This window comes from Helianthus annuus, chromosome 17 (assembly GCF_002127325.2).
Source record: "Helianthus annuus cultivar XRQ/B chromosome 17, HanXRQr2.0-SUNRISE, whole genome shotgun sequence".
Taxonomy (NCBI): domain Eukaryota; kingdom Viridiplantae; phylum Streptophyta; class Magnoliopsida; order Asterales; family Asteraceae; genus Helianthus; species Helianthus annuus.
Window position 1 is genome coordinate 38,117,616 of NC_035449.2, and position 27,831 is coordinate 38,145,446.

The following is a 27,831-nucleotide window of genomic DNA, read 5'->3' on the forward strand; positions in this document are numbered from 1 at the left end:
ACAACATGGAGGCGATGTCAACTTGTTAAATACATAATAAATGAACATAAACGAAAGTACACGAAGAAACTTAGACAAATGAATATAAACGAACCAAAATGAAACGTAAACGAACGTTTGTAAGGATAACTAAACGAGCCAAACATGTTTTTAAATTCTTAATAGGTCGGTTCTAAACTTCTAATAACATTGTATAAACGCACAATTAAAAGGCAAGGGACCAATACTCACAATACTTATTATCTTATTATCGAGGTATAAACGCAGAGTCTAATACTTAATACTTATTATCAAGGTATAAACGCACAATTAAAATGAAAGGGATTAATACTCACAATACTTATTATTGAGGGACTAATTTTGCCAATCCCGTTAAAAATTTAAAAATATTAATCAAAAGCGGTTTATAATAAATAACTTGTACCGTAACTTTGAAGCATATAAATAAAATATTAAAAACCCTAAACCCTAATCGTAGTTCCACCGTGCGTTCCCGACACCGTCGTCACTCTCCGCCGTGCGTTCCGATAGGTTTAACCGGCCTCCGCCGTCATTCTGCCTGTTCTGTAGGGACCGGTATAGCACTTAATCTCAAACGCCTGTGCCGTACAAGTAGGTTTTCTTTGTTACTTATGTTTAATTTGTATTAGTTGAAGTTTGTTAAGAATTGACATAAATTTAGTTTAATTCGGCGTTGAAGGTGTAAAATAAGTTGGAGTATTTATGAATTTGAGTTGAGGTAATCTGTTTTAAGATACATTTGTTGAATTTAATTGAAATTTGTTAAGAACTGGACTAATTTTGTTGAAGTTGAAAATTAATTTGGAGGATATGTTTTCAATTAATTTGATGCTGAAACACGTGTTAAATTTGAAGCTATTGGATAACCATCAATTTTAGGGTTTCTGAAGTTAATATTGAGTTTTGGATGAATTAGATTGCAAGTTGAGGTGAATTTTTAGTCCGGTTCTGATAGGTTTGTAATATTACAGTTCAGGATTCAGGAATTGTTAGTTAATGCTGTAAAATATCGGATTTGAGATATAGGTTATCTCGGTGAGATATCGGTAGGTTTAATATCGTGCAGAATTTATATATATAGCAATTTAACACTAACAATTCAGTAATATATCGGGTCAAATATTGGTTATATCGGTCAAATATCGGTGATATATTGGTCAAATATCGGTCAATATCGCCGATAATATCGGTACCGACATTTGACACGAATAGTTTACATAGGGACCAATAACCGATATATCAACGATATACCTCCGATATAGCACCAATATTAACTGCATATACTGTTATGAATTATTAAGTTTATAAAAGTTGGTACTCTTGTGCTGGGGACAGATTTGGTGTAAGATAATGGCGACACAATCTCATGCTCAGGCGGTTAAGTCGTTGAATAATGGAGCTGGAAGAAGACGCTTTGTGGTATGTTCTAACTCTTTAAACTTCAAATATTGACAACTGTGTTACATAAGCCATTAATATTACAATTGAGGCATGGTTTTGCCGAACTAAAATTTACCAATGTGAAACTAAATATGGTGAATACGTTGCTTCAGTGGTCAAAACTGAAAGTTTCAATTGAATCTTGGAACGCGAGAATGCTGTTTTGGTATTTCGTAGAAGTTGGCTACATTTTTGATTGGTGATGGTGCGTTTGACCCTGTTTATATTTATGTTTACAGTTTAAGACGTTTTCTCAAAGAATCGAAGATATTGACGTTGATGTTTTTCGAAGTCTCGATCCTCTCAAGCAAGAACCCTCTGAAGGGTCATCGTTTTTTCGCGATTGCCTTGTTGAATGGAGGGTATGTTGCTCTTTTCTCTAAATATGTGGACCAACATGGCAACATTAATACATTATACATCTATTTTTATTTTGTTTATCAGGAACTTAACACCGCTGAGGATTTTATATCATTTTATGAGGAAATGTTGCCATTGGTACAAACATTACCGCAAATTATCTTACAAAAGGAGATTATACTTTCGAATCTTCTTTCTAGGTTGGATATGAAAGGGAGACTGTCACTCGAGCCTATTCTTAGGTATAATCTTATTATTACTTTTATCGCGTTCGCGTCTCCGTTTTCTTAAACTTTCAAATTTCATGCTGTTAACTACCCATTCTTGTGTATTGCTGAGACATACAAGTGCAAATGTAAATGCATATGCAACACTTTTGTAGTAACAATGAAAGCTTTACACTATTGTAATTAATCTATGTTTTTTTGGCTTTACTATCTGTTTTTTTTAAACCACACGCCTACATTTTTCTACCTATGCATAGTTTACATTTGGTAATCGTTTTGTTTATGTGCAGGTTAATAGCGGCGCTATCTAGAGATCTATTGGAGGATTTTATACCGTAAGTTTATGGCATTTGATTCCCTTTTTCTTGCCTATAACCTCTCTCTTTTTTTATTGAGATAACTAGAATTTAGATCCGTGCTGCGCGCTGCAGCGGCAACGTCGCGTTTGTGAATTTGTCACACGCGTAACGATGATGACATTAATGTGTAGTGCGCGCACGTGACGTTACACGTTTTTAACTTCGTTACCATTACGTTCGTGACATTATTGTCACTAGAGATAGATAAAAAAATAGCATGTCTCGGACGTTGCGGTGTAAATTTGTAAAAGTAATTTAGATAGTGGTGTAAAGTCCTGAAAGTAATTTAGACGTAGTCAGGCGTAGATAAAAACAGTACAATAATGTCTCGCAACGTGCGGTGTAAAGTCGTAAAAGTAATTTAAACAAAAGGAGGTGTCAAGCTATTAAGTAGAAAAGGTTGGAGGGTCAAAGTTGTCAATTACCAAAAGTTAGAAGTGAATGTGTAACTTACTTAAAGATGAGGGTTAATAGTGTATTATGTAAAAAAATTGAGAGTGTAAAGTAGAAAAAGTTGAAATTGTAGAGGCCTTTTTGTTGGTTCAAAACTTTGAGGGTGTGAAATGAAAAAAAAACTTGAGGGTTATAAGAGAAAGGTCTCCACCGACCTATCTCTTTAATAGTATATATAATTAACTACATTAGTATTTTTTGTTTACGTCTAAACTTACTCTCATTGTATCTCTACAGATTTCTGCAGAAGGTTGCAGATTCGATGGTTTTGCTTCTCGGTAGTGGTGCCGATAGGGAGTCGGAAATAATCGAGCAGGTTTAAGCTGTAGTGGTGTTGCTTTTTTTGATTTCATACTCATGCATAGGTTTGCAAACGAACTGAACGAACACGAACAAGATCTTGTTCATGTTTGTTTGATAAGGAATATATGTATTCATAAACACTTACTGAACGAGATTATATGTTCGTGTTCGTTTGTTAATTTAGGCAAAGAACACAAATGAACATTCATACACACAAACTAATGTTCATGAACATAAATAGAAACAAACACAAACAAGCGTTCATGAACAGAATATATAATAAACTACTCCTTACTAATTTTTTTTTGTTCAAAATTTGTAGTGATTAAATACAAAAACTAAAAACACTAATGAACTATCTAACACAAACGAACACGTTCACGAACATAAATGAACAAACGCGACCTTTGTTCATGTTCGTTCATTTAACTAAACGAACGGAATTTCTTGTTTGTGTTTGTTCATTTTATTAAACGAACGTACACAAACGAACTTCCCGCTGAATGGTTCACGAAGTGTTCACAGAACGTTCTGTTCATTTGCAGCCCTAATCATACATCTAACAACTAAGATTTCTTTTTTTTTTGTGCAGATTTTTACATCGTGGTCATGCATTATGATGTATCTACAGAAATATTTAATGAGAGATGTTGTCAATATCCTCAAGTAAGTAACATGTAGTTGGAATAGTTTAGGATAATCTGCTTTTTAGCCTTTCATGTTGAAAGTTTCCTGTATGTTATTGCTCATCTTCGTTTCTTTATTTCAGAGTTACAAAAAAGTTAAGGTTCTACCCGAAAGATTACATTCAGGAATTTATGGCTGAGTCGGTTTCTTTCGTGTTGAGGAATGCACCTGTTGAGCAGATTAATAGAGGTACATCTTAGGGCTGTAATCAAGCCGAGCCAGGTTGGGTTCGTGCTCGAACGTAAACGAGCTAGCTCGGCTCGGCTCGTTTATTTTTTCGAGCTGAAACTCGTTACTTTTTTTTTAACTTAGTATTTTTTTTTTTTTACAATTTATAATTATTGATAACAAAAAAACAAAAATAAAAAAATTAACACATGTTTCTAAAAAAATTTAAATATTTGCGCGCACACATACATACGAGCCATCGAGTTGAGCCACAGAGCAAAGCCATCGAGCTGACTACCCTGGTTCGAGCTCGATTACAAAACGAGCCGGCTCGGCTCGAAAACAAAACAAGTTTTTTTCGAGCGAGCCTCAAGCCGCGAGCTTTTTGAACACCCCTAGTTCATCTCATATCATACGCGCCATATTTCCTAACATTTGGTTTAATTTAATGTTTGATCTATTGTACTTTTTGATTGAATGTGATTCTACTTTATTGTAATTATTATTTTACTCTACTTTATACTTAATGTATTTTGAATTTTCTATTTTTTGTAATTTCTAATGCTGTAACATTAGGTAATTTAAACTTAAAATTTTTAAATACCAACTTACACCGTTGGTCGATTTTGTTTTTTAATTGGTATTTAAAGTAAAATATGATATTAATTTTTATTTATGGTCATATTAAGTCTATTTGTGTTTCTTAGTGTTTTGTTTATTGTAATTTTCAGATGATTTGTAAAATTTTATTTTTTTAATGTTATCTTTTATATTTCAGACATCCATAAATAATTTATTCAATAAAAATGCAATGATTTTACGCCTGCGAAATCCAAAGGCAAACACACTAGCTGTTAGTTGTTGTCATTACTTACTAATTTTGAACTTCAAAATTACAGGTGTCAAGAAACTAATATCGGAAATAGTCACGAAACCTTTAGAAACCAGAAAATCTGGAGCGAGTGCTTTGTTATTTTATGTTATGAGAGGATTTTCATCAAAGTTACACTCGAGAGCCGAGCACGTGCTGCAATTATTACTCCACAATGAAGTTATTGGAAGCTGTGACAAAGACCCTGAAGGCAACTTTTTTTACCTTATTTTTTTTTTGATTATATGGAAGCTTGTAAAAAGTTTTTTTTTGAGTAAAATGCCATTTTTGTACCTGAGGTTTGGCCTTTGCGACTTTTGTCTAAAGGTTTGCTTTTTTTTTTTCACATGTGAATCCAAAAGGTTTGAAATCTTGCCAATTTCATACGACTCATTAAGTCGATCCATTTTTCTCCATTAAGCCAAGGGTATTTCCTTCTTTTTTTTGTTAACTTAAAGGGCAGTTCGATCTTTTTTAACTTTATGTAAAAAGACGGAACACCTCTAAAAAAACAGAATTGCTCTTTAAGTTACAAAAACGACGAAAATACCCCTGACTTCACGGAAAAAAATAGATGGCGTTAACGAGCCGGATGAATATAGCAAGATTTCAAACCTTTTGGATTCTGATGCGGAAAAACAAGCCTTTGGACGAAAGTTGCAAAACTGGCCAAACCCCACGGACGAAATAGCATATTAGTCTTTTTTTCATTTTTTTTTAGCTTTTATATGTTTGTTACAGGATCAAATCCGGTTATTGAAGTTGTGATCACAGTCGTCCAACGGCTATGTGAAGAGTTGCAGTCCTCAGAGTTAAAATTGTTGTTGCAACTTGAACAAAAAGAAATATATGAATCTGTTTCTAAAGGAGACTCACACCATCTTACTCATCTTCTGTCTCTGTTTATATCCACTTTAGAAGCTAATAACATGCACAGGGCAATAGGTAACATAACTCTTACTTATCTTGATTTATACCTTTATTTGTAGCATATTAACCCGTGTGTCACACTTCCAGTACACGGTAATCAATCATGTAGTAATACAATAAGGATAATATATTTAAAACAATTCTTCTTGTAATTCCATCTAAAAGTTTTGAAACATGTAAATAGTGTAAACTGCCAATTTCGTCCCTAAGGTTCGGCCAGTTTTGCGACTTTCATCCAAAGGTTTGTTTTTTCGTATCTGGATCCAAAAGGTTTGAAATATTGCCATTTTCATCCGGCTCATTAACTCTTATCCATTTTCTCCGTTAAGTCAGGGGTATCCCCGTCTTTTTTGTTAACTTAAAGGGCCATTGGCAAGATTTCAAACTTTTGGACGAAAGTCGCAGAACTGGCGAAACCTCAAGGACGAAAATGTAAATGATGTAATTAGTTGATAATATGCAGGGCATATATTGAAAGTTTTATCATGTATTATTTTTAATGATGAAATATAGAAACATTCAACGCTAATAATATGCGAAACTTGAGTTCATTTTTAAAGATATTGGAGAGAACTTATAAATGATGTAAATTATTTCAAGAAATGCATGTGTTGGATCTGGCATAAGAATGACATCATCATTAAATATATACGCAAAGTGTTTTATACTTTTAAATTCCATTGACATATATTTATATCTTATTGCTGCAGATTTTGAACAAGTGCTTGAGCTAGTTAAGAATCTTATCGAGACGTTTTTAATGCCTTCTATCATGCAGAAGGCCGTGGAACAATCGTACAACGTTATCGATAACATTTTGCAACTGATGCTTTGCGTTCTTGACGGTCTTCATAGTGGCTCTCATGCTGGAGCTCTTGCTTCATTGTCGATGCAATGGGCTCCTATATTTGAGATGAGAAATAAGAGGTATTTTATATTTGGCGTTTTTCTATTATATGCAAATTGGTGATATTCATTTCTACTACTTGACTGGTTTAAACTTGAAATCTACTGGTTGCAGTTTTATGAAATTCGTTAAGGAGTTATTATCCAAGGACGCTTCCATAGTTCAGATTTTCAGATGTTGTATTACAAGGTAAGAATGATTTGGTTTTGGTGGTAATTTTTTTTGTGGTTTGGAACGTGTATGGTTGACCTGAAAGGCTGAAACAATTCCGGTTAAAAAAGGTGCTAAATGGGTCGTGTTCGTGGGCCGGCAGGTTCAACCCGACCCGAACTGAAAAATTTAGACGAAATCAAACACGACCCGAATCGAAAATCGTGTCATACATATAAACCTGAACACGACCCGTTCAACCCGATTTTTTTTATTTTTTATTTTTTCCCCCGCAAATACTAAAAAAAACACAAACATATATAATACAATTACATTTAAATTCAAAATCTTATGTCAATGTCTCTTTTTTAAGTTACAATTATGGCATGAAAGACACCCAATTTAATTTATGATGTAATACATATTGTAAAAAATACAATATAATATATATGGGTTAAACCCTCCAACCTGACCTGAACCCTAAACGGCTAAACTCGAAACTGAAACCGAACCCGTTTAGATTAAACCCAAACTCGTGAGTCTCGTGTTAGGTTCGTGGCGTGTCAGAAATTCACAACCCTAATTAAGTACCGTCAGAACACTAATTTTGTGTGGCAATAATCTATTTTTGTTAATCAGCATGCTTTTGGAAGTTTATGCGTTAAATTGACAATTCAGCTAACTTCCTACCCGTTTGGATCATAGAATTCAGCTAACTTCCAACCCGTTTGGATCATAGAATTCAGCTAACTTCCAACCCGTTTGGATCATAGATCATATGACGTGTATTTCTTTAAACTAACTGTTGGACTTCACTTATTTTGACTTGATACGAGATCAAACATAACCTGAATTGGTCTCGTTCAGAAGTAAATGGGTTAAAGTATGGAATTTTGGTATTATTTCATATTGATTGGCTGTGTGTTTTAACATTTACAAATGTTTTTCAGTGCGTTGACTGATTTAGTCATGATTTCGGAGGATGAGGCTATGTATCTTCTTGTTACGTTCTTCGAGAAGCTACAATCTTTAGACTTTTGTCTGTTGGAAGAGAAGTCGAAACAGGGGGTTTCAAGAGTTCATAATTTTCTCCAAGAAAATATTACTTGCTGGATCGGAAAGATTAACGATGCCGCACATAAAGATCCATCTAATGTTGAGTTTACGGCTACAGATTTAGCTCATATTTGGGGAACTATCACCTGCTATTCTTACATGACAGACTTCGAAGCTAATCATTACTTACTTATGGAGTTTGTAGAAGCCCTTGACCGCCTTTTGATGGTCAACTCTGGTATGAACTAGGAGCCATTTTCCAAATCACAGATTTTATAAGTTTTTAGACGAGTTCTTCATTTGTGTTTGACGATTAATGTTAGGGGTGTGCATGGTTCGGTTTTATGGTAAACTGAAACCGTAACCGAAATGTTCGGTTCTCGGTTTTTGAAAAGCGTTCGCTTTTGGTTTTTTCAATTTTATTAACGCTTCGGTTTTATGGTAAAGCCGGAATCGTAATCGAAACCATTCGGTTTCGGTTTTTCCGGTTTTACTAACGGTTCGGTTTTTTGAATTTTTCGGTTTTTGGAAAAAAATTATGTAAGATTCAGAAATAATAAGTATAATACAAAGTTTAAGAATCTTTCTTAGATGTTCACATTTTAAGTTATTATATTTAACCTTTTTAATTAATATTGTTCATATAAACCTAACCTTCTAATATGTTTTTATGTTTCTCCAAAGTTTTTGTTGAGACATTTTCTTTTATAATACTTTGAAGATCATTCAACTTTTAGTTTTATATTAAATTTTGTTATTTCTTGTAGGCAATAGATAAATCATTTCAATTACAAATAAACCTGTTAATGTTTTTATTATTATAAATACTTAAAAATCCGAAAACCGAACCGTCGGTTTTGTTTCGGTTCAGTTTTTTTCGGTTCTCTGCTCACCCCTAATTTAGTGTAATGATTATTTCAGAAATTATTGCAGCATTGCCTAGAAGGGTTTACGAAAGTCTTATTGGAGCGGGTTTAGCTTCTTATCAGCGATTGAGCTTGACAGCTAAGCATGATGATTTACCAGTGGATAAATTATTGTATTTTGCCAAAAAATACAAATTGTCTATCCATATATTATCTGCAGTTGCCGATTTTTTGGATTCTTTAGATTCGTATGTTGATCGTATTCTTTACCTTTTCCAACTTTATGGCTTGCTGTTATTTCTGTCCTTTTATTTTGGATATATTTGATTGATCGTTGCAGGTCCACCACACAAGCGGATAGCACTCGTAAAAAGTATCGTTTGGAGTTCGAGGCGGCAAAAACCATTGATGCGTTTAATATTTTTTCTGAAAATCTATGCCACTCCGACAAACAGATCCGTCTTCTCACTCTAAGAATTTTATGCCACTATGAATCCTTACGTTCAGAGAATGATATGATAATTGATGATCACGGTGAAAATGTATGCACCATTTTTCTTGGTTTCGCCATAATATAATGAATAAGTTTCCATTAGAGTAAAATGCCAATTTCGTCCCTGAGGTTTGGCCAGTTTTGCGACTTTCGTCCAAAGATTTGGTTTTCGTATCTGGATCCAAAAGGTTTGAAATCTTGCCGATATCATCCAGCTCGTTAACTCCATCCATTAAGTGAAAAAGACTGAATTGCTCTTTAAAGGGCAATTCGGTGTAACGAATTTGGTAAGGGGTATTTCAAATGCTTGTACATTAAGTGAAAAAGACTGAATTGCTCTTTAAGTTAAAAAAAATCGAAATTACCCTTGACTAAACGAAAAAAAATGGATGGAGTTAAGGAGCTGAATAAAAATGGCAAGATTTTAAACCTTTTGGATCCAGATGCGAAAAAACAAACCTTTGAATGAATGTCGCAAAACTAGCCAAACCTCAGGGACGAAAATGGCATTTTATTTTTTCCATTAAGTAAAATTTTTGTTTTGTAATCATCCTCTTGTTGCAGGTTCTCCATTCATTGCTTGCCATTGAAGCAACGTCGCTTTCTATAGCTACTAGTAGGAAAGTTGTTCTATTGATATCGAAGATACAGATGGATCTCTCAGCTAAAAGGATACATGACGCTTATATACCCCTTGTGTTTAACGCTGTTATTGGCATATTCCATAACCGATTTAATTATTTATGGAATCCAGCTATGGAATGCTTTGTTGTTCTGGTTAATGATTATCCATCACCCGTGTGGGAAACATGCATGAAGTTTCTAGATAAATGTGTGTCTAATTTTGCATCGTATCGAGCACATTCTGATCAAGACAACAGTGAACTACATGGCAGTCATGATGGTATGTCTTTTAGCATCTTTTTGAATAAAATGCCATTTTCGTTCATGAGGTTTGGCCAGTTTTGCGACTTTCGTCCAAAGGTTTGTTCTTCCGCATCTAGATCCAAAAGGTTTGAAATCTTGCCACTTTCATCCGGCTCATTAACTCCATCCATTTTCTCTGTTAAGTCAGGGGTATTTTTGTCTTTTTTGTTAACTTAAAGGGTAATTCATTTTTTTTCACTTTATGTACAAACATTTAAAATACCCTTACTAAATAAAAGTTAAGTCCACTGAATTTAAGTCAACAAAAAGACGAAAATACCCCTGACTTAACAAAGAAAAATGGATGGAGTTAACAAACCGGATGAAAAAAATGGCAAGATTTCAAACCTTTTGGATCCAGATGCGGAAAAACAAATTTTTGGACGAAAGTCACAAAACTAGCCAAACCTCAGGGACGAAAAGGGCATTTTACTCTTTCTTTCTCTATTTGATGTATTATTTCAGGAACGTAACATAGTTTCGCAATATTATTTGTTGATTTCAGATTTGCTCGGTTGTTTTAACCAATTTGTTGGCCCTTCATATGAAGACATTCCATCCCCAACTGTTTTATCATTGTTGATTAAGTCATTACAAAAAGTATCAACTTTTGTGGAATCACGTTCTCGTCAAATTATACCGTTGTTCTTGAAGTTTTTGGGTTATGAGGTTGCTGATCTTTCAAGGTAAGTTTTTTTTTGACGAGTAAAGTACACGGATGGTCTCTGTGTTTAACCAAAATTTTGGATTTAGTCCCTAGTTTTTCAAAAGTACATGCATGGTTCCTGTGGTTTGTACTTTGTACCGTATTTAGTCCCCAACTTTTGCCAAAAGTACACAGATGGTCCCTTGGGTTTGCACTTTAGTCCCCAACGTTTAGTGACTAAATGTGTTACAAAGTGCATACAATAGGGACCATCCATGTACTTTTGGCAAAAGTGGGGGACTAAATGCGGCGTAGCAAAGGGCAAACCACAAGGACCATCTGTGTACTTTAAAAAAGCTAGGGACTGAATCCAAAATTCTGGTTAACCGCAAGGACCATACGTATACTTTACTCTTTCTAAATTTATTGTTTTGGTTAACCGAAGTAACTAATATACCTATATTCCTTTGTTTGTGATATTGCAGTGTGAGATCGTTTAGTTTGGAAGCTTGTAAAGGAAAAGTGTGGAAGAGTGTTCTTGGAGATTGGTTAAGCTTACTGAAGCTGATGCGCAATCCGAAGGCCTTCTATCTGAGTCAATTTATTAAGGATGTTTTACAATATAGGTAGTTGTAGATGCAGGAATATAGGTAGTTATAGATGCAGTTAATGTGGTAAAAATCGGATGGCGGTCAAGGACCGATATTTGAGATATAGGTTATCGTGGTGGGATATCGGTCATTTTAATATCATGCAGATTTATATATATATCTATTTAACACCAACAATTGTAGCAAGTAGGAACTACCTAAAACAATTTAAGGCTAACAATTAACAAATAAGACTTAAAACACTAATAGCAGCAATAAGAAGAAAGACGAATGGTAGAACTAAGAAGAAAGGTACTGATATCCAGAAAATTGGTGATATATTGGTCAATATCGCTGATATTATACATGGGGATCGATAACCGATATATCGCTGATATATCACCGATATTAACTGCATAGATGATGGTCTACAAATATACTGGATTAAAATATTAATGTGTTTTTTCAGGCTGCTTGATGAGAATGATTTTGAGGTGCAGTTGAAGGTTCTTGATTGTCTGTTGAATTGGAAAGATGAGTTCCTCTTCCCATATGCTCAGAATCTTAGAAATTTGGTCAACCCCAAGACCCTAAGGGATGAACTTACAAGATGGAGTTTATCTCGGGACTCTCATTTAGTTAGTGAACAACACCGAGATAGTCTTGTGCCGCTTGTCATTCGGCTTCTTGTCTCGAAAGTTAGGAACTTGAAAACACTTGCCTCTCGAAAGGTTTGTTCTGTTAAGTGTCAACTAATCTTTTTCGGGCTTTTTGGGTTGGGTTGTTCGGGTTTTTTGCTGGGAAAAAGTGACCCGATGGCCGACCCATTTAAAGTTTGGGTTGGACGGGTTTGGGTTATTTGGCCTCGGGTTATTTTGGGTCGGGATTTTTGGTTTCGGGTTTAGATGTAAAATGAAAAAATTTACAAAACATCATCAAATTTCATATTCTTACCAAAAAGTCATCAAAATTTAAACATCATTTGACAATATGCTATGATAATGTTTAAAAGTCCCGAAACTTAATGTTTCAAAAACCAAAGACTCCAAACTAAAACACATATATAAAAAAAGACAATAAATGTTCTGGTTTTTTTCGGGTTTTTCGGGTCGGGTTGTTCAGGTTTTGGCTGGGATAAAGTTACCCGATAACCAACCCATATAAGGTTCAGGATCGTTGGATTCGGGTTTTTCGGATATTGTCTAATTCGGTTTTGTATTCGGGTTGGGTTTCGAGTTTTGGATAAAAATGAACAGCCTATTTGTGATTGGACAAGTTTTGGCCCAATTGTTATCTTGGTTTTAAATTGCGTGATGCGCTCCGATGCATTTGGTCCAAAAATCTGACGCGTGATGCGTGATGCGCAATGCGAGCGCATCATCACATACTTGATGCGCTCTTTATAAAAAAAATAATAAAAAATATTTATACATAACAACTTATAAAAACATACTTAAACTAGAACAACTAACTTAATAAGAAGATAAGAGTTGTGCTTTTTGGTTCAAATCAAGCATACTAAAATGTTTCTAGAACCACAAAAAGTGTTTAGGAACCACAATGGTCCAAATCAAGCATACTAAGATATTAATTATTGAAAAAACTCAACCCATTTCATAAAATTTGGAAAAAACATAATAAACAAAGCGTGCATCGGAGCGCATAATGCGACGAGCACATTATGCGAAATAGGCGCAATATTCTCGCGTCATGTAATCGCAACACATCAGTCGTTGCGATGTTCTCTCATCAGCGCATCGGACGCATCACGCATTATGCGCGCATTTTAAAACCAAGATTGGTATAAACGACAGTTGGCTTTAAAGTAGTTTTAATATATTGGTGACCTTAACAAAAACAAGTGAATACTAATTGTTATTTAGAATCACACATAACTAGTTGTATTTCTTCAGGCTGCAAGCATGCACCACAGGAAAGCAGTTATCGCGTTCTTAGCCGAGCTTGATATCAACGAGCTTTCTCTGTTTTTCGCTTTATTAATAAAGCCGTTACAAATCGGTTCATCGGGTGTTGATGATGTGAGTGAGTTAATCTGGAGTTCAGCGAAAACTTCTGCTAATTTGGATTCTTCTGCTGTTTTGAGTCATTTTACCATGGATAACATCAAGTCTTTATCTTCAAAGAAAATATACGGGTTTTTACACGTCATTGAAGAAATTCTTGGAGTTTTTGATGAGTCCCGCGTTAAACCTGTTCTTGATACATTTATGGGAAGTGTTGTTCGGATATTAGCTAGTTGTGCATCAAGTACTGATGAGGAAGATTGTGCGGCAGACAAGCAATCTATGGTAATGTTACTATGCGTTTAGACGTTTTTACGTAAGAATGTTGATGAAGATGTGACGGCTTCGACCTGTTTGCTTGTTAATGGGTCGATTCAGGTGTTTTATTTCTGAAAGGTCAAACAGGTTAAACAGGTCGAAGTGTTTTTTTAAGGCCTATATACACACTAACGAGTTACAAAAATTTATAAACCAAGACAGAGTGTTTTGGGTTGACCCGCCTTAAACCGTTTCAACATGTACAAATGACCGAGTTTGACCTGTACCCAGTTTGACTGATACCCAATACACTCATTTAAAACTATGTTTATGTTGAACACTTTGTAGTTTGTATATTTCTGGTGAGGTTTGACTAGTTTTGCAATCTTCGTCCAATGGTTTGTTTTTCGCATCCAAATCTAAAAGGTTTGAAATCTTGCCATTTCCATCCAGCTCGTTAACTCCATCCATTTTTTTCCATTATGTCAGGGGTTTTTTCGACTTTTTTGTTAACTTTAAAGGGCGATTTGGTATTTAAATACTTGTACATTATGTTAGATGCTTGTACATAAAGTGAAAAAGACTGAATTGCCCTTTAAGTTAACAAAAAAAAACAAAAATACCCATGACTTAACAGAGAAAAATGGATGGAGTTAACGAGCTGAATGAAAGTGACAAGATTTCAAACCTTTTGAATCCAAATGCAGAAAAAAAAAACATTTGAACGAAAATCACAAAACAGGCCAAACCTCTGGGATGAAAATGACATTTTACTCTTTCTGTCAGTATTACTTGTTACTTATTCTAATAGTTAACTTTTTCGAGGTGCAGGCCAGCTTGGCCCCAAAACAGCTAAAGGATTTGCGATCTTTATGCCTGAAAATTATATCTTCGGTACTAAGTAAATTCGACGATCATGATTTCTCTGTGGAATTCTGGGACATTTTCTTTTCAGCGTTAAAACCGTTAATTGACGGTTTTAAACAAGAAGGTGCCAGCAGTGAGAAACCGAGTTCACTGTTTGTTTGTTTTCTTGCTATGAGTAAAAGCCACAAACTCGTCTCACAATTTCAGAGGGCGAATAATCTTGTACCGGATATATTTTCGATTTTAACGGTGCCGACAGCGTCGGAAGCGATTATATCATGTGTTCTTAGATTCATCGAGAATCTTCTTAATCTAGACAATGAGGTTTCGAGTCATGACTCTAATGTTAAAGGAATTCTACTTCCTAATGTCAATACGCTTGTCTGCTGCTTGCATCACCTTTACACAAGCAAAAATACTAGCAGGTATGCTGTTTTTTTTGTTTTTGATATATATGCTCTCTTTTATTGTTAATAGAAGTGACAAAACGGGTGGGTTGTGTAATTAGTTAAGATGGGTTCATGGATATATATATTATTTTGGGTTGGAACTAGGGCTGCAAATGAACTGAACTGACACAAATTTGTTTGTTAGAGAAATATATGTGTTCACGAACTGTTCATGAACACTTACCGAATGAGATTTTCTGTCAGTGTTCATTCGTTAAGGAAATGAACGTGTTCGTGTTCGTGTTCGTTTGTTAATGTTAGGTTTTAGGTATCGAATGCAAACAAACGTTCATGAACACAAACGGGCACACTCTAATGTTCATAAACACAAATGAAAACAAACGAACACAAACAAGCATTCATTAACATAATATGTAATACAATGATACTTATTAAGTATTTTATTTGTCAGAATTTTGAAGTATTAAATAAGATATAAAATTTAAAAGCACTAACACACTATCGAACATAAACGAACACGTTACTGAAGGTTCACGAACATAAATGAACGAACTCGGCCTCTGTTCATGTTCGTTCATTTAACTAAACGAACGCAATTTCTTGTTTGTGTTTGTTCATTTATTAAACGGACGGACACAAATGAACTTCCTGCCGAACGGTTCACGAACGTTCGCTGAACTTTCAGTTCGTTTGCGACCCTTGTTGGAACAGGTCGGGTTACTCCGAATACTCTCTCCAGTTGCTTTATGAATCAAAAACACACTTTGATTGGCCTTTTGACCTGTTTGGGCGGTCCCACACTCCCACCCATTTAAGTCATTTTGTTTTTAAGCTTTTTTTTTAAACTCCTTTTGGCTCTTTACAGATAAAACATAACCTAAATTATTCTATTTACTGGTAAGTAAACTAGATTGTTGCCATAGGGCGCGCAATACGGCGGCGACACCTTAGTTGTTTATAGCAGGTGGCACGTTCTGTGCGTTAAGCATATGAAAACGCGTGTTTCGATGTATCATATTTGACCAGACTTATTTTCGAAAATAATTTATGTTGGAACGTGAATTTATATTATTTACGTTGAAACGTGGGTTTATACTCACACGTACATTAAAATAAGCATGAAAACGTACGTAAAACTAAGCATGAAAACACATTATATTTGATGTAGACCAACTAAAAACCTACGTAAAAATAAGCATGGAAACGCATTATATTTGACACCACTTGTTTCAGAAAAAGTTTATGTCGAAACCTGAATTTATACCGACACGTACATAAAAATTAAGCACGTGAGAATATAGTTTATTTCTATTAAGCCAAAGAATGAAGAATGAACACACGGAGGGTATATTTCAGAAGTCAGAACAAGGAGTGAAAATGACATTTTATAAAGTTTGTGAAAAGTGTAGGGGGTGTAAATGTCAATTACAAAAGTCTAGTGGCTGTTTGTATAATTATTATTTGAATTGGTCATGTAGGAAATCTCTCAAACCTTCCGATGGGAAAGAGCTTAGCATTTTCAAATTATTACCGAAATATATCGAAGATCCGTCACTTGCGAAAAAGTTCGTTGACATTTTGCTTCCATCTTTAACGAAGAAACCGCTGGACTGGGGTTAGTATATATTATTATTTTTTCTAATGGCGTTGTGGTAATATTACTAATGTGTTCTTTCTAAGATCTCATGATTAATTTATATAACTCATCGTTTCTACACAGATTCATGTGTCGAGACTATGCATGTTATTCAGAAAATGGTCCCGATGTTGGGAAGTGAAGGCAGTTCGAGAATGCTGAATACTATTTCTCCGCTTCTTATACATGCCACCTCAGATGTCCGGTTGGCTATATGTGGTATCCTTGATCTTCTTGCTGCAAGTGACCCTTCTTTAGTCCACGTGGTAATACTGATCTTCAAGCTATTTTCGTATTACTATTGCTTCGAGGTGGAGGTTTCGACCCGTTTATTTATGAATGGGTTGATCTGGGTTTCATGTTTAATCTCTAACTGGTAAAATAAAATAAAAAGTATCAGAGAATATGAATAGTGATTTTAAATTTATAATAATGTATAACTTTGACTTTCTAATATTTTATTATTTTAATATTATAATAGAGTATTTTATATATATTTTCATTTTTTTAGTTTTTGAAAACCATATTTTCTTTTATCATTTAATTATTGTTTTTAATATTTTTTTAAATCATATTTTCTTTATCAATTAATTTGATATTTCTTTAATTACTTACATTCTTTTAATTGTGTTTAAGTTGACGAAGGACCATGAATAGTGATTTTAAATTTATAATAACATATAGTTTTTTAATATAATATAATTTTAATATTATGATAGTTTATTTTATACATATTATTTCATTTTTTTTTCTTTTTTGAAAACCATATTTCCTCATTTTTTCTTTTTTTGAAAACCCTATTTACTTTATCATTTAATTTTTGTTTTTAATAATTTTTTAGATCATATTAGTCCTTTTTCTAAAAAACTTAAGTACGTAATTGTGTTTAAGTTGACGAAGAACCATGAATATTGATTTCAAATTTATAATAATATGTAGTTTTTAAAAATTTAATTATTTATTTTATACATATTTTCATTTTTTTTTATTTTGAAAACCATGTTTTCTATATCATTTAATTTTTTTTTCTTTTTTTTTTAAATTATATGTATATTTTTTCAATTAGTTTGATCTTTTATTAATAATATACATTCGTTTTTTTTAAATCTTAAGCATGTAGTAGTGCTTAATTTTTTTCCTCAACTTTCCGGTGCAAGTTTTGTTAAAAACGAAGTTGTATTCAAAATAGAGTATCTATTTGGTATCGTAAAACGGTAGGATGATAAACTGAACTGATTCTGACAGTTTGCCTTTTTAAACAACATGCTTCGTTCTCAGATAACGTTTGTTTTACATTATTATTTGCTCCATTTCGCCGCAACACGCGACGTCAAAAAACCTAGTTTAGATTTTTATTCGAATATTATAATATTTTGTGATCATATCTAATACACTAATTATATATAGAAGTCAGAAAGGACAAGTCTTTTGGGACAACCAAACTCGACTGAATCGTTTTGGTCTAGTATCAAAGATTTAATCATTTTGATCAAAGCCTTTTAAGTTTTGACACATCATCTGTTGCGCCCGTTTTGCTTTCTCTACTATTTTCTAAGAAACTCTGTCCATTTTTGCAGGCGGAACTTTTACGGGAATTAAATGCTACATCTTCCATGGAGATGGACGTTCTTGATTATGATGTCATAATTAGTGCTTACGAGAAAATAAATATTGATTTCTTTTGCAGCGTGCGAGAGGAGCAAACATTAATCATCTTGTCACATTGTGTACATGACATGTCATCACAGGACTTAATTTTGAGGAACAGTGCGTATAGACTTTTGCTTTTGTTTCTTGAATTCTGTCAGAAGATCATTTCCAGTGAAATGGAATCTAATAACGCGTGTTGGACTGAAATACGCGTTCGTAATATAATAAATAACTTCTTTTTGAAGTACATGGGGGATGCTATGAACAGAGAAACTTCCGTTATAAAGGTGAAAAACTCAACTTATTGTTTTTTTTCTCTTGAATTCTGTGTTTTACTTCGTCATTAGAGTAAAATGCTTTTTTCGTCCCTGTGGTTTGGCCAGTTTTGCGACTTTCGTCCAACGGTTTGTTTTTTTTCCGCATCTGGATCCAAAAGGTTTGTAATCTTGCCATTTTCATCAGACTCGTTAACTCTTTCCATTTTTTCCGTTAAGTCATGGGTATTTCCGTCTTTTTAGACATTTTTCTATTAAACTAAAAACACTATATCTTATATCTTATATAAGATATAAAGATCCACCTCTGTTGACTTTATTTCTTATATCTTTATTTCTTATAGTGGTTTTAGTTTATTAAAAATATCTAAAAAGACGGAAATACCCCTGACTTAACGGAGGAAAATGGATGGAGTTAACGAGTCGGATGAAAATGGCAAGATTTCAAACCTTTTGGATCCAGATGCGAAAAAACAAACCTTTGGCCGAAAGTGGCAAAACTGGCCAACACTCGGGGAGGAAAATGACATTTTACTCTTGTCAGATGTCATTATTACATGTTTCTGGAAGATATTTGATTTATTTCTTTTAGGTTTGGATGGATTTACTACGGGAGATGGTGTTGAGGCTTCCAAATGTGTCTAAACTTGAATCGTTACATGCTCTTTGCAATGAAGATCCAGAGCAAGATTTCTTTAACAATATTGTTCACTTGCAGGTTTGTATGCTGATACAGAAATACAATATTATTTTATTCTTGATGAAAGAAAATCATAGAGTTCTTTATATAGCTTCAGCATTGAAAGAAAATCATTATATAGCTTCAGCATTAAAATGACATTTTGCTATTTATTTACTTTCGTGAATACAGAAGCATAGGAGAGCACGGGCATTGATGCGCTTCTGCAGTGTTGTTCGTGATCACCAATTGTCGGAGGTACGGATTTTTTATAATGTATACAACATCTTTCATTTGTTTCATCCTCAAACATATTATTACTATGGTAACATAATTTTCAAAACAGAACATGTTAAACAAGCATTTAATAAAACACATTTTTCCATCCATGCGTATTAGTCAGTACTAGTGATGAATTAGTTCTTTACGATTTACCAAATATGTTACCTTAATTAATTCAGTGATTTAAAAATACAGTATTATTCTTTTCCACCTCACATCTCTTTTCTAAAAAAGTTTCATTGTTTTTAGTGATAAAGTCTGAACTTATAATTACTGTTTATTTTTTGGTCAAACTTCAAATCTTCATATCTTTTCACCTTACTTTCACCTTTAAAGTTAGATTTTCAAAATATGTATAGTGTATATGTATTGTTTTTTTTTTTCTCACAAAACAATAGAAGTTAAGTTAATTGTAAATGTTCTAATAACTAAAATAATGAATAGCAAATTACTCGTTTTGACCCTTACCCAACTGACCGACTATTTTTTTTACCTTTTTCTGTTTTTAACCATTTAGGTTATTACACACAAAGTGTTGGTCCCGCTATTCTACAATATGCTACTTGAAGTAAAAGACGGAAAAGGAGAGCATCTTCGAAACGCGTGCATTGAAGCCCTTGCATCGATTTCTGGTTCCATGAGTTGGAAACAGTATTACGCACTCTTGAACAAATGCTTCAAAGAAGTCAAACTTAGACCCGACAGACAAAAACTATTTTTGAGACTTATTTCCTCGATCATTGACCACTTCCACTTTCAAGAAGTCAAACCCGGAAAGTCAACAGTCTTGGTCAAATGTACCACAACCGATGAACATGAACATTCTGATGTTCAAAATTCTCTTCATAATAACGTTCTGCCGAAAGTACAAAAGCTGTTGACTTTGGATACCGATAACGTCAATGTTAACGTGAGTCTTGTTGCCCTCAAGTTGTTAAAACTTCTTCCTGGAAACGTATTAGAGGTTCAACTTCCGACGATAATTCACCGCGTTTCAAACTTTTTAAAAAATCGTCTCGATAGCGTTCGCGATGAAGCGCGGTCGGCTCTTGCCGCTTGTTTGAAAGAGTTAGGGTTAGAATATCTCCAGTTTGTTCTTAACGTGTTAAGATCGACTTTAAAACGAGGATTTGAGCTTCACGTGCTTGGATATACCGTCAATTTCATTTTGTCGAAGTGCTTAACGGGTCCCGTTTGCGGGAAGTTGGATTATTGTTTAGAGGATATTCTCTCGGTGGTGGAAAACGATGTTCTCGGTGAAGTTTCCGAAGAAAAAGAGGTTGATAAAATCGCTTCGAAAATGAAGGAAACCAGAAAAAAGAAGTCGTTTGAGACGCTTGAGTTAGTTGCGGAAAACGTCACGTTTAAAACCCATGCGTTGAAGATAATGTCATTTGTCACACGTCATCTGCAGAAACAGTTGACCCCAAAGTTGAAGTCAAAGTTAGAAACTATGTTACGTCATATAGCTTTGGGTATTGAACGTAACCCGACCGTGAACCAGGAAGATATTCTCATCTTCACTTACGGTTTCATCGAAGACGACGTGAACGGAAACCAAGCGAGTCAACATAAGTTCTCACATCTAGTTACAGTATTTGCTCTTGGAATTTTGCATAACCGAATAAAGAAAATGATAACTAAACAAAACATAGAGCAAGTAATGTCGTTATTGGACCCGTTTGTCGGATTATTATGCGGTTGCTTAAGCTCAAAATTTGAAGATATCACATCCGCATCTCTTAGGTGTCTTTCACTTCTCGTTAAATATCCGTTACCGTCACTCAAGTCGCAAGCTGATAATATCAAAACCGCACTCTTTGTTATCCTTCACGGGTCCGTTAACGCTGGAACTCCATTGGCTGAATCGTGTATTCGGTTATTAACGGTTCTGTTAAAAAGCACCAGTATTACACTTTCATCTGACCAAATGCACATGCTTCTTCAATTCCCGGTTTTTGTTGATCTTCAACGAACTCCGTCGATTGTTGCGCTTTCGTTATTGAAAGCGATTGTGCGCCGTAAAGTTGTGGTTCCGGAGATTTATGATCTCGCTAACCAAGTTGCTGAGTTAATGGTAACGAGTCAAGTGAAACCGATACGCAAGAAATGCAGTATGATTTTTCTAAGGTTTTTGCTCGATTATTCACTTTCGGGGAAACGGTTGCAACAACATCTTGATTTCTTGCTCTCTAATCTAAGGTAACACCCTAAACCCTTTTTACATTTTTAGTTTTGCTATCTCACCCCCCTCACTTTCATCATTTACACCCCCTGAACTTTTTTTATATATGTAAAATATCATGTTAATTCTTATTAATTTGTTTACGTTTTCTTGAAAAACATTATTTTTTTCGTAGTTTTTTTTTTGGAAATGAGGCCGGTCAAATATAATACGTTAAGTGCTTATTTTTATATACATTTTAAGTTGGTCTACGTTTTGATGTAAATTTTGTTCTGAAACAAGTCGGGTCAAATAAACTACTTGTTCGACGGTATGAATTCAAGTTACTTTACGCTTCGACGCTGATGCAACGTACTGAGGGTATAAAAACTCTATTTTCTTACATGTTTATTTTTATGTACATACCGGTATAAATTCAAGCTGGTTTTACGTTCCAATGTGATTTTTTTCCCAGAAATGAGTTAGGTCGAATACAATACGTTTTCGTGCTTATTTTTATTTATGTTTTCAGTTGGTCTACGTTTTGACAGACTTTGTTTGGAATCGAGTCGGCTCAAATACAACACCTTTTCATTTGACGCTTAAAATTCAAGTTACTTTATGTCTTGACGCCCGCCGCAACGCTTGGCGGGTAAAATTACTAGCTTACCATTAAATTAAAAAGTTTTGTATAAGTTTAACAATATTAGAGAGCCGAGTGAAATTTCGGTTGGGTGATTTTTTTCCTATGCAGAAACTATGTTGTTTTTTAAGTTTTTCGTATTTGCCCTAATTAGTTCTTACTCTAAAAAATACTTTTTATATTTGTTATAGATATGAGCACCCGACTGGAAGACAAGCGGTGCTTGATATGCTTATTGCTATTATTATGAAGTTTCCGCAACAAGTTCTGGATGAGCAATCGCAAACTATTTTTCTCCAATTGGTTGTTTGTTTGGCAAACGATTGCGAGAACGAAGTCAGATCTTTGGCTGGGGTTGCTATAAAATATCTGATTATGAATGTGGGATCAAAAAGTCAACGGTCTATATTGAATCACACACTGTCTTGGTTTTCAGGAGAGAAACAAGGCTTATGGAGTGCTGCAGCACAGGTACGGTCTTTACTTTTTACTGGTTCGTTTTCGGTTGTGTTTTATCTCAAACGGGTCAAGCTAAAAATGGTTAGGTTAAAGGAGAGTCGTTTAAGTGGGTTGAAAGTCGTCCAAAGTATACATTATGCACTTAAATCGTTTTCTATAATATTGTTTTAAGAATCATAGTGAACTTGATACGAACCCAGCTGGACCCGTTACCCAATTGCAGTCTAGGCCCAGTTAGAGATAGAGGAAAATTAAGGCTGAATTAGCGGGAACGGTTAAGGCTAATAACCGTTCTTAGTCGTATTAAATTAGGGTTTTCTTCATTTGGTCGGTGTGGATGTTTTATTCTAATCAGAATTAGGGTTTTATCCCTTGTATTTGGAGAATCGCCCATCTCGAATCGGGCCGCATATCTTGTAATTCCAGTTTTATCTAATCGTATTTTTTCAGTTCGTAACAGAACTCATTAATGCTATATAAAAAATATTAAAGAAAGGCAAGGAAGTGTTTACATTTTGACATAAGTTGACTTTTGGAAATCAGTGTGGTCAAACATAATATGTTTTCGTGCTTATTTTTATGTACATTTTCTCTTGGTCTACGTGTTGACATAAAACTTGTTCGGAAACGAGTCGGATCAAATATAATATGTTTTCATTAGACGATATAAATTCAAGTTAGTGTACGTTTCAACGCGTTGTACCATTCTTTTACTTAAAAAACATTATATTCTTATGTGCTTATTTTTATGTAAGTGTCGGTATAAATTCAAGCTGGTTTACGTTTCCACGTAAGTTTTTTTCTCATATAAGTTGGGTCAAATATAATACATGTTTATTCTTATTTTTGTGTGCATTTTCAGTTGGTCTATGTTTTAACGTAAATTTTGTTCAGAAACAAGTCGGGTCAAATATAATACATATTCATTAGACGGTATAAATTCGAGTTACTTCTCGTTTTCATTGTTTGATATTCTATTAAAAAAACTGAAGTACTTTTTACATTTTATCTCATTAGCTAAATCTGATGGGTGTTTAAATCAAAGTGAATAATTAATTTGTTGGTTTTGAAACATCTGTACAGGTATTGGGACTGATGGTAGAAGAAACGAAGAAAGGCTTTGCAAAACATATCGATGATACTTTTCCTATAATGAGACGCATACTTTCATCTGCGGTCAACATCTTTAAAAATGGTCAAGCTGATCTTTCCTGTGAAACGACAATTCCCCTATGGAAGGAAGCTTACTACTCACTCGTTCTTTTCGAGAAGATATTACTTCAATTTCCTCATCTTTCGTTAGGAAAAGATCTTGAGGTTAGTTATACACCGTTATACTTGTCAAGTAGATAATGCGAGATTAATATAATTTATTATGTATACTATAAATATGCTATTTTTTCAAAACAACAAACAATTGTCCTTTTTCTAACAAACAAATTATATATACTATAAATATGCTATTTTGTCATATCAACCAGTTTTGGCCCCTCAATTTTGGCATTAATCAACTTTAGCCCCCCCTCCCCCTCCAACTTTGGTAATGACAACTTTAGCCCCTCAACTTTAATAATGCCATATTTAGCCCCTTAGCTACATCAAACAACTTTAGTCCTTCAACTTTAATAATGCCATGTTTATCCCCTCAACTTTTACAATGACAAGTTTAGCCGTTACCTACATCAAACAGCTTTTGCCCTTCAACTTTAAAGGATAAACAACTTTATCCCTTCAACTTTGATAATGACATGTCTAGCCGTTAGACTAACACATCTATAGCCCCTCAACTTTCACATTAAACAGCTTTAGCCCCTCAACTCTAATAATGACATGTTTAGATCCTCAGACGGAGCGCGAATGGTAATCAACTAGTTTCAATAAAATGAAAACTTAGAAACGTATTTTTTTGAGCACTAGTGGGCCAACCAGACCTAGCAAACACGACTGTTCAACCCGTTTTGCAAATGGCCCGATACCAGACCTAAATATTTATATACTTCATCCATCACAAAGTATCGTTTAATTGATGCACTTGATTTGTGTTTAGTTAATTACGTTTTTTTATCATGTTGTTTACAGGACATATGGGAAATGATATGTGAATTCTTGCTGTATCCACACATCTGGTTGCGAAATATATCAAACCGTCTTATTGCTTTGTACTTCAAGTCATTACCTACGACCAGCGATTGGACCGGAAGCATTTTTTTAACGAGACCGAGTAGAATGTTCTTTCTCGCAGTTTCTTTCTGCTCTCAATTAAAGGCATCACTTACCGATGCGTTAGAAAACGACTATCTTAGAAAAAACACTGCATTTGCACCGCTTAAATTAGATTCAATGTGGCAAAATAAGAAAAAAGATGAAAAAAATGATAAAGATGGAAAAAAAGAAAAAGATGAAGAAAAGCATCCGAAACCTTATCTTGTTCTTTGGAAGAATATCGTGTTTGCGATTCTGCGTTTACATTCAATGTTAGGACAAGAAAAGGAGTCTCTAGTGTTCTGGTCAAATGTAGAACAAAAAGATGAAGAGATTCTTTTAAGAGCTTTTGTGATTCTTGATTCGAGAAAAGGAAGAAGTATGTTTGCGTCGCTCGCATCGGGGCTTAATGGTCGTATTGACGTGGAGAATTGTGAGAATTATAGGTTTTTGCTCATCTCTTCTTTAGTTAAAACGATGGGGAAGATTGCACTTGATATGGAGGAAGTTCAGGTTCGTATATGTTTTTTATAGATTGCATTGCGCATTATATGTTTTGTAGGACTTTAAGAAATATGTGTTCACTTTGTTAATTTTACGCAAAGAATAACAAACTAATGTTCATAAACACAAATGGAAGAACACAAACAAGCGTTCATAAACAGAATATATAATACACCGACACTTATTAAATATTTTATTCATCGGAATTTAGAAGTATTTAAATAAAATTAAAAACTAAAAGCACTTATAAGTTTATACTTCAATTACGAACTGTTCGCTAAACATTTGGTTCGTTTACAGCCCTATGTACAACTCTCTTCCCATCATATTTTACGGGTTTTAGTGTTTTGGGGTAATGGGTGGAAACGATCATTTTCTAGTATGAGCCAAAACCGGCAACAAACACTTTATGTCAATTTTTGATAATTAGATAATATTAGAAAATGATACTGTTACAATAATTTGTTTAGTTCTTTTCTTATTGCTGACGGTTAGTTGTAAACTATTTGCAGATGAGACTCGTTTTTGATATTTTCGGAACAATATCACCAAAAATCCTTGATAGCAATGAAATTAATGAAAACGCTGAGCAAAAAGATGGTCAAACTCTTGCTTATCAAGTGCTCCTTCCTTTATACAAAATCTGCGAGGGATTTGCTGGAAAAGTTCTCTCTGGTAAGTTAATCAGCATCTAATGTAATTAAACTCTCTAAATCGATGAAAATAGGTAACGTTTGGCACGATTCGAAACAGGTCGGGTCACATTGTGTCAACACTAGGCTTGTAAATGAACTGAACGGAGCATTTCATTTAACTTTAACCGAAAAACGATCGAACATGAACAGTTAAAACGGACAGAGTTTTCTTGTTCTTGTTCGTTCGTTAAGAAAATGATTGTGTTCGTTTATGAATTGTATAAACAACATAAACGAACAAAAATAGATGAACGAACATAACCGAACGATCACTAATTAAAAGTAAATGTTAAAATCAGTAAGTTGGGCTAAAATGTTGATAAAAGTAGACTAGATTGTAAGGTGTGATTTTTTTATTTCATAAAACTAAACTAAATTGTAATGGGCTTAAATAGTTTATATAAATATATACAAACGAGCGAACTTAAACAAACCTAAACTAACATGATGAACATAATCGAACATAAATGAACAAACGAGACATGTGTTCATGTTCGTTTGTTTAACTAAATGAATAAAAAAACTTGTTCATGTTCATTCGTTTACTAAATAAACGGACATAAACTTCCCACCGAACGGTTCAGGACAAGTTCACTCAACGTTCGGTTCATTTACAAGCCTAGTCAAAGCACCTTTGTCCACCTTTTAAACTTTTTTTTAATTATAATATGATTGAAAAGATCTTATTCAAACCCGTTAGACCTATTTTAATCATTTTTGAGAGGTGTTAATTGACCTGTTCATAAGTAAATGGGTCAAAATTGTCATCCTTATGTGTGTTGCGAGTTTGTTTCAGATGAGGCGAAGCAATTTGCACAAGCGGTGCGGGATAGCATCAGAGACGTGATCGAGGCACAGAATTTTAGCAAAGTTTATAATTCGATCCGGAAAAATCTCAAGGCAAAAAGAGATAAAAGAAAACAAGGGGAAAAGATCATGGCAGTTGTTAACCCAGAGAGAAATGCAAAGAGGAAGCTTAGAATTGCTGCCAAACATAAAGTCAACAAAAAAAGGAAAATAATGACTATGAAGTTTGGAAGAAACTGGGTAAATTAATCATTTATCTCCCAATTTTGTTTTTTTCTTTCACAAGTGTAAGAAATTACTTTTTTATTGTAAAAGGCTCCCATAACATATGTTTTTGATAGAAAACTAGAAACGAGTATTTACCTGTTTCATGATCGGTGGTTCAACGCAAATATTTACCAACATGTTAACGATGTTATTAGACTAAGTGTTGCCGGTTAACTAGCAAAGCTTTAACGCGTCATGTCAGCATGTTAACTGTCGGCACACCGCGCTGGTCTGTTAACAACTTTAGTTAATGGAGAATTCGTTAAAAAAAGAAACATTTATCCAAACACAATTAATTTGATACGTGCACAAATCTCCTCTTTACAACAACTACCATACCCAGTAAATTCTCTAAATAGCAAGCTAATGCTAGGGTCTGGGGAGGGTGAAATATAGGCAAATCTTACCTCCATCCCTAGGGATAGAGAGACCACTTCCAGATAGACCACAACCGAATAACAAACCACAACCAAATAACAGACCTAAGGTTGTGGATGGGCAAAATAGTAAGATAGAAACATACAGAGAAGTCATAAGACCACAAATAGTCATAGG

General features: G+C 34.2%; 1 protein-coding gene across 2 annotated transcripts; it reads left to right on the top strand.

The window, feature by feature from the left end:
* Positions 1-510: 510 nt before the first annotated feature.
* Positions 511-27,413, top strand: LOC110926290 (small subunit processome component 20 homolog). 2 transcript variants are annotated; one of them, XM_022170039.2, is made up of 32 exons: positions 511-612; positions 1,357-1,440; positions 1,701-1,823; positions 1,906-2,063; positions 2,339-2,383; positions 3,098-3,176; positions 3,756-3,829; positions 3,933-4,039; positions 4,918-5,100; positions 5,631-5,834; positions 6,530-6,746; positions 6,841-6,915; positions 7,827-8,170; positions 8,854-9,046; positions 9,139-9,340; positions 9,856-10,195; positions 10,724-10,904; positions 11,350-11,490; positions 11,924-12,185; positions 13,368-13,763; positions 14,568-15,028; positions 16,492-16,628; positions 16,734-16,915; positions 18,227-18,586; positions 19,167-19,292; positions 19,446-19,511; positions 20,053-21,737; positions 22,534-22,813; positions 23,885-24,118; positions 24,881-25,516; positions 26,020-26,182; positions 26,999-27,413. In XM_022170039.2, exons 2-32 carry the CDS (start codon positions 1,372-1,374, stop codon positions 27,256-27,258), a joined length of 7,983 nt encoding a protein of 2,660 aa, XP_022025731.1. In that variant the 5' UTR covers positions 511-612; positions 1,357-1,371; the 3' UTR covers positions 27,259-27,413. The 2 variants fall into 2 exon arrangements, with proteins under 2 accessions (XP_022025731.1, XP_022025733.1); XM_022170041.2 differs by having other exon boundaries at positions 8,866-9,046; positions 26,999-27,367.
* The last annotated feature ends 418 nt before the right edge of the window (positions 27,414-27,831 follow it).

Excerpts from the sequence above, each read along its gene's own strand:
- LOC110926290 (XM_022170039.2), top strand. The coding sequence starts at position 1,372 with ATGGCGACACAATCTCATGCTCAGGCGGTTAAGTCGTTGAATAATGGA. Across the intron at positions 5,101-5,630 it reads CTGTGACAAAGACCCTGAAG|GATCAAATCCGGTTATTGAA; the intron begins GCAACTTTTTTT and ends TGTTTGTTACAG. Across the intron at positions 9,047-9,138 it reads TTTTTGGATTCTTTAGATTC|GTCCACCACACAAGCGGATA; the intron begins GTATGTTGATCG and ends TGATCGTTGCAG.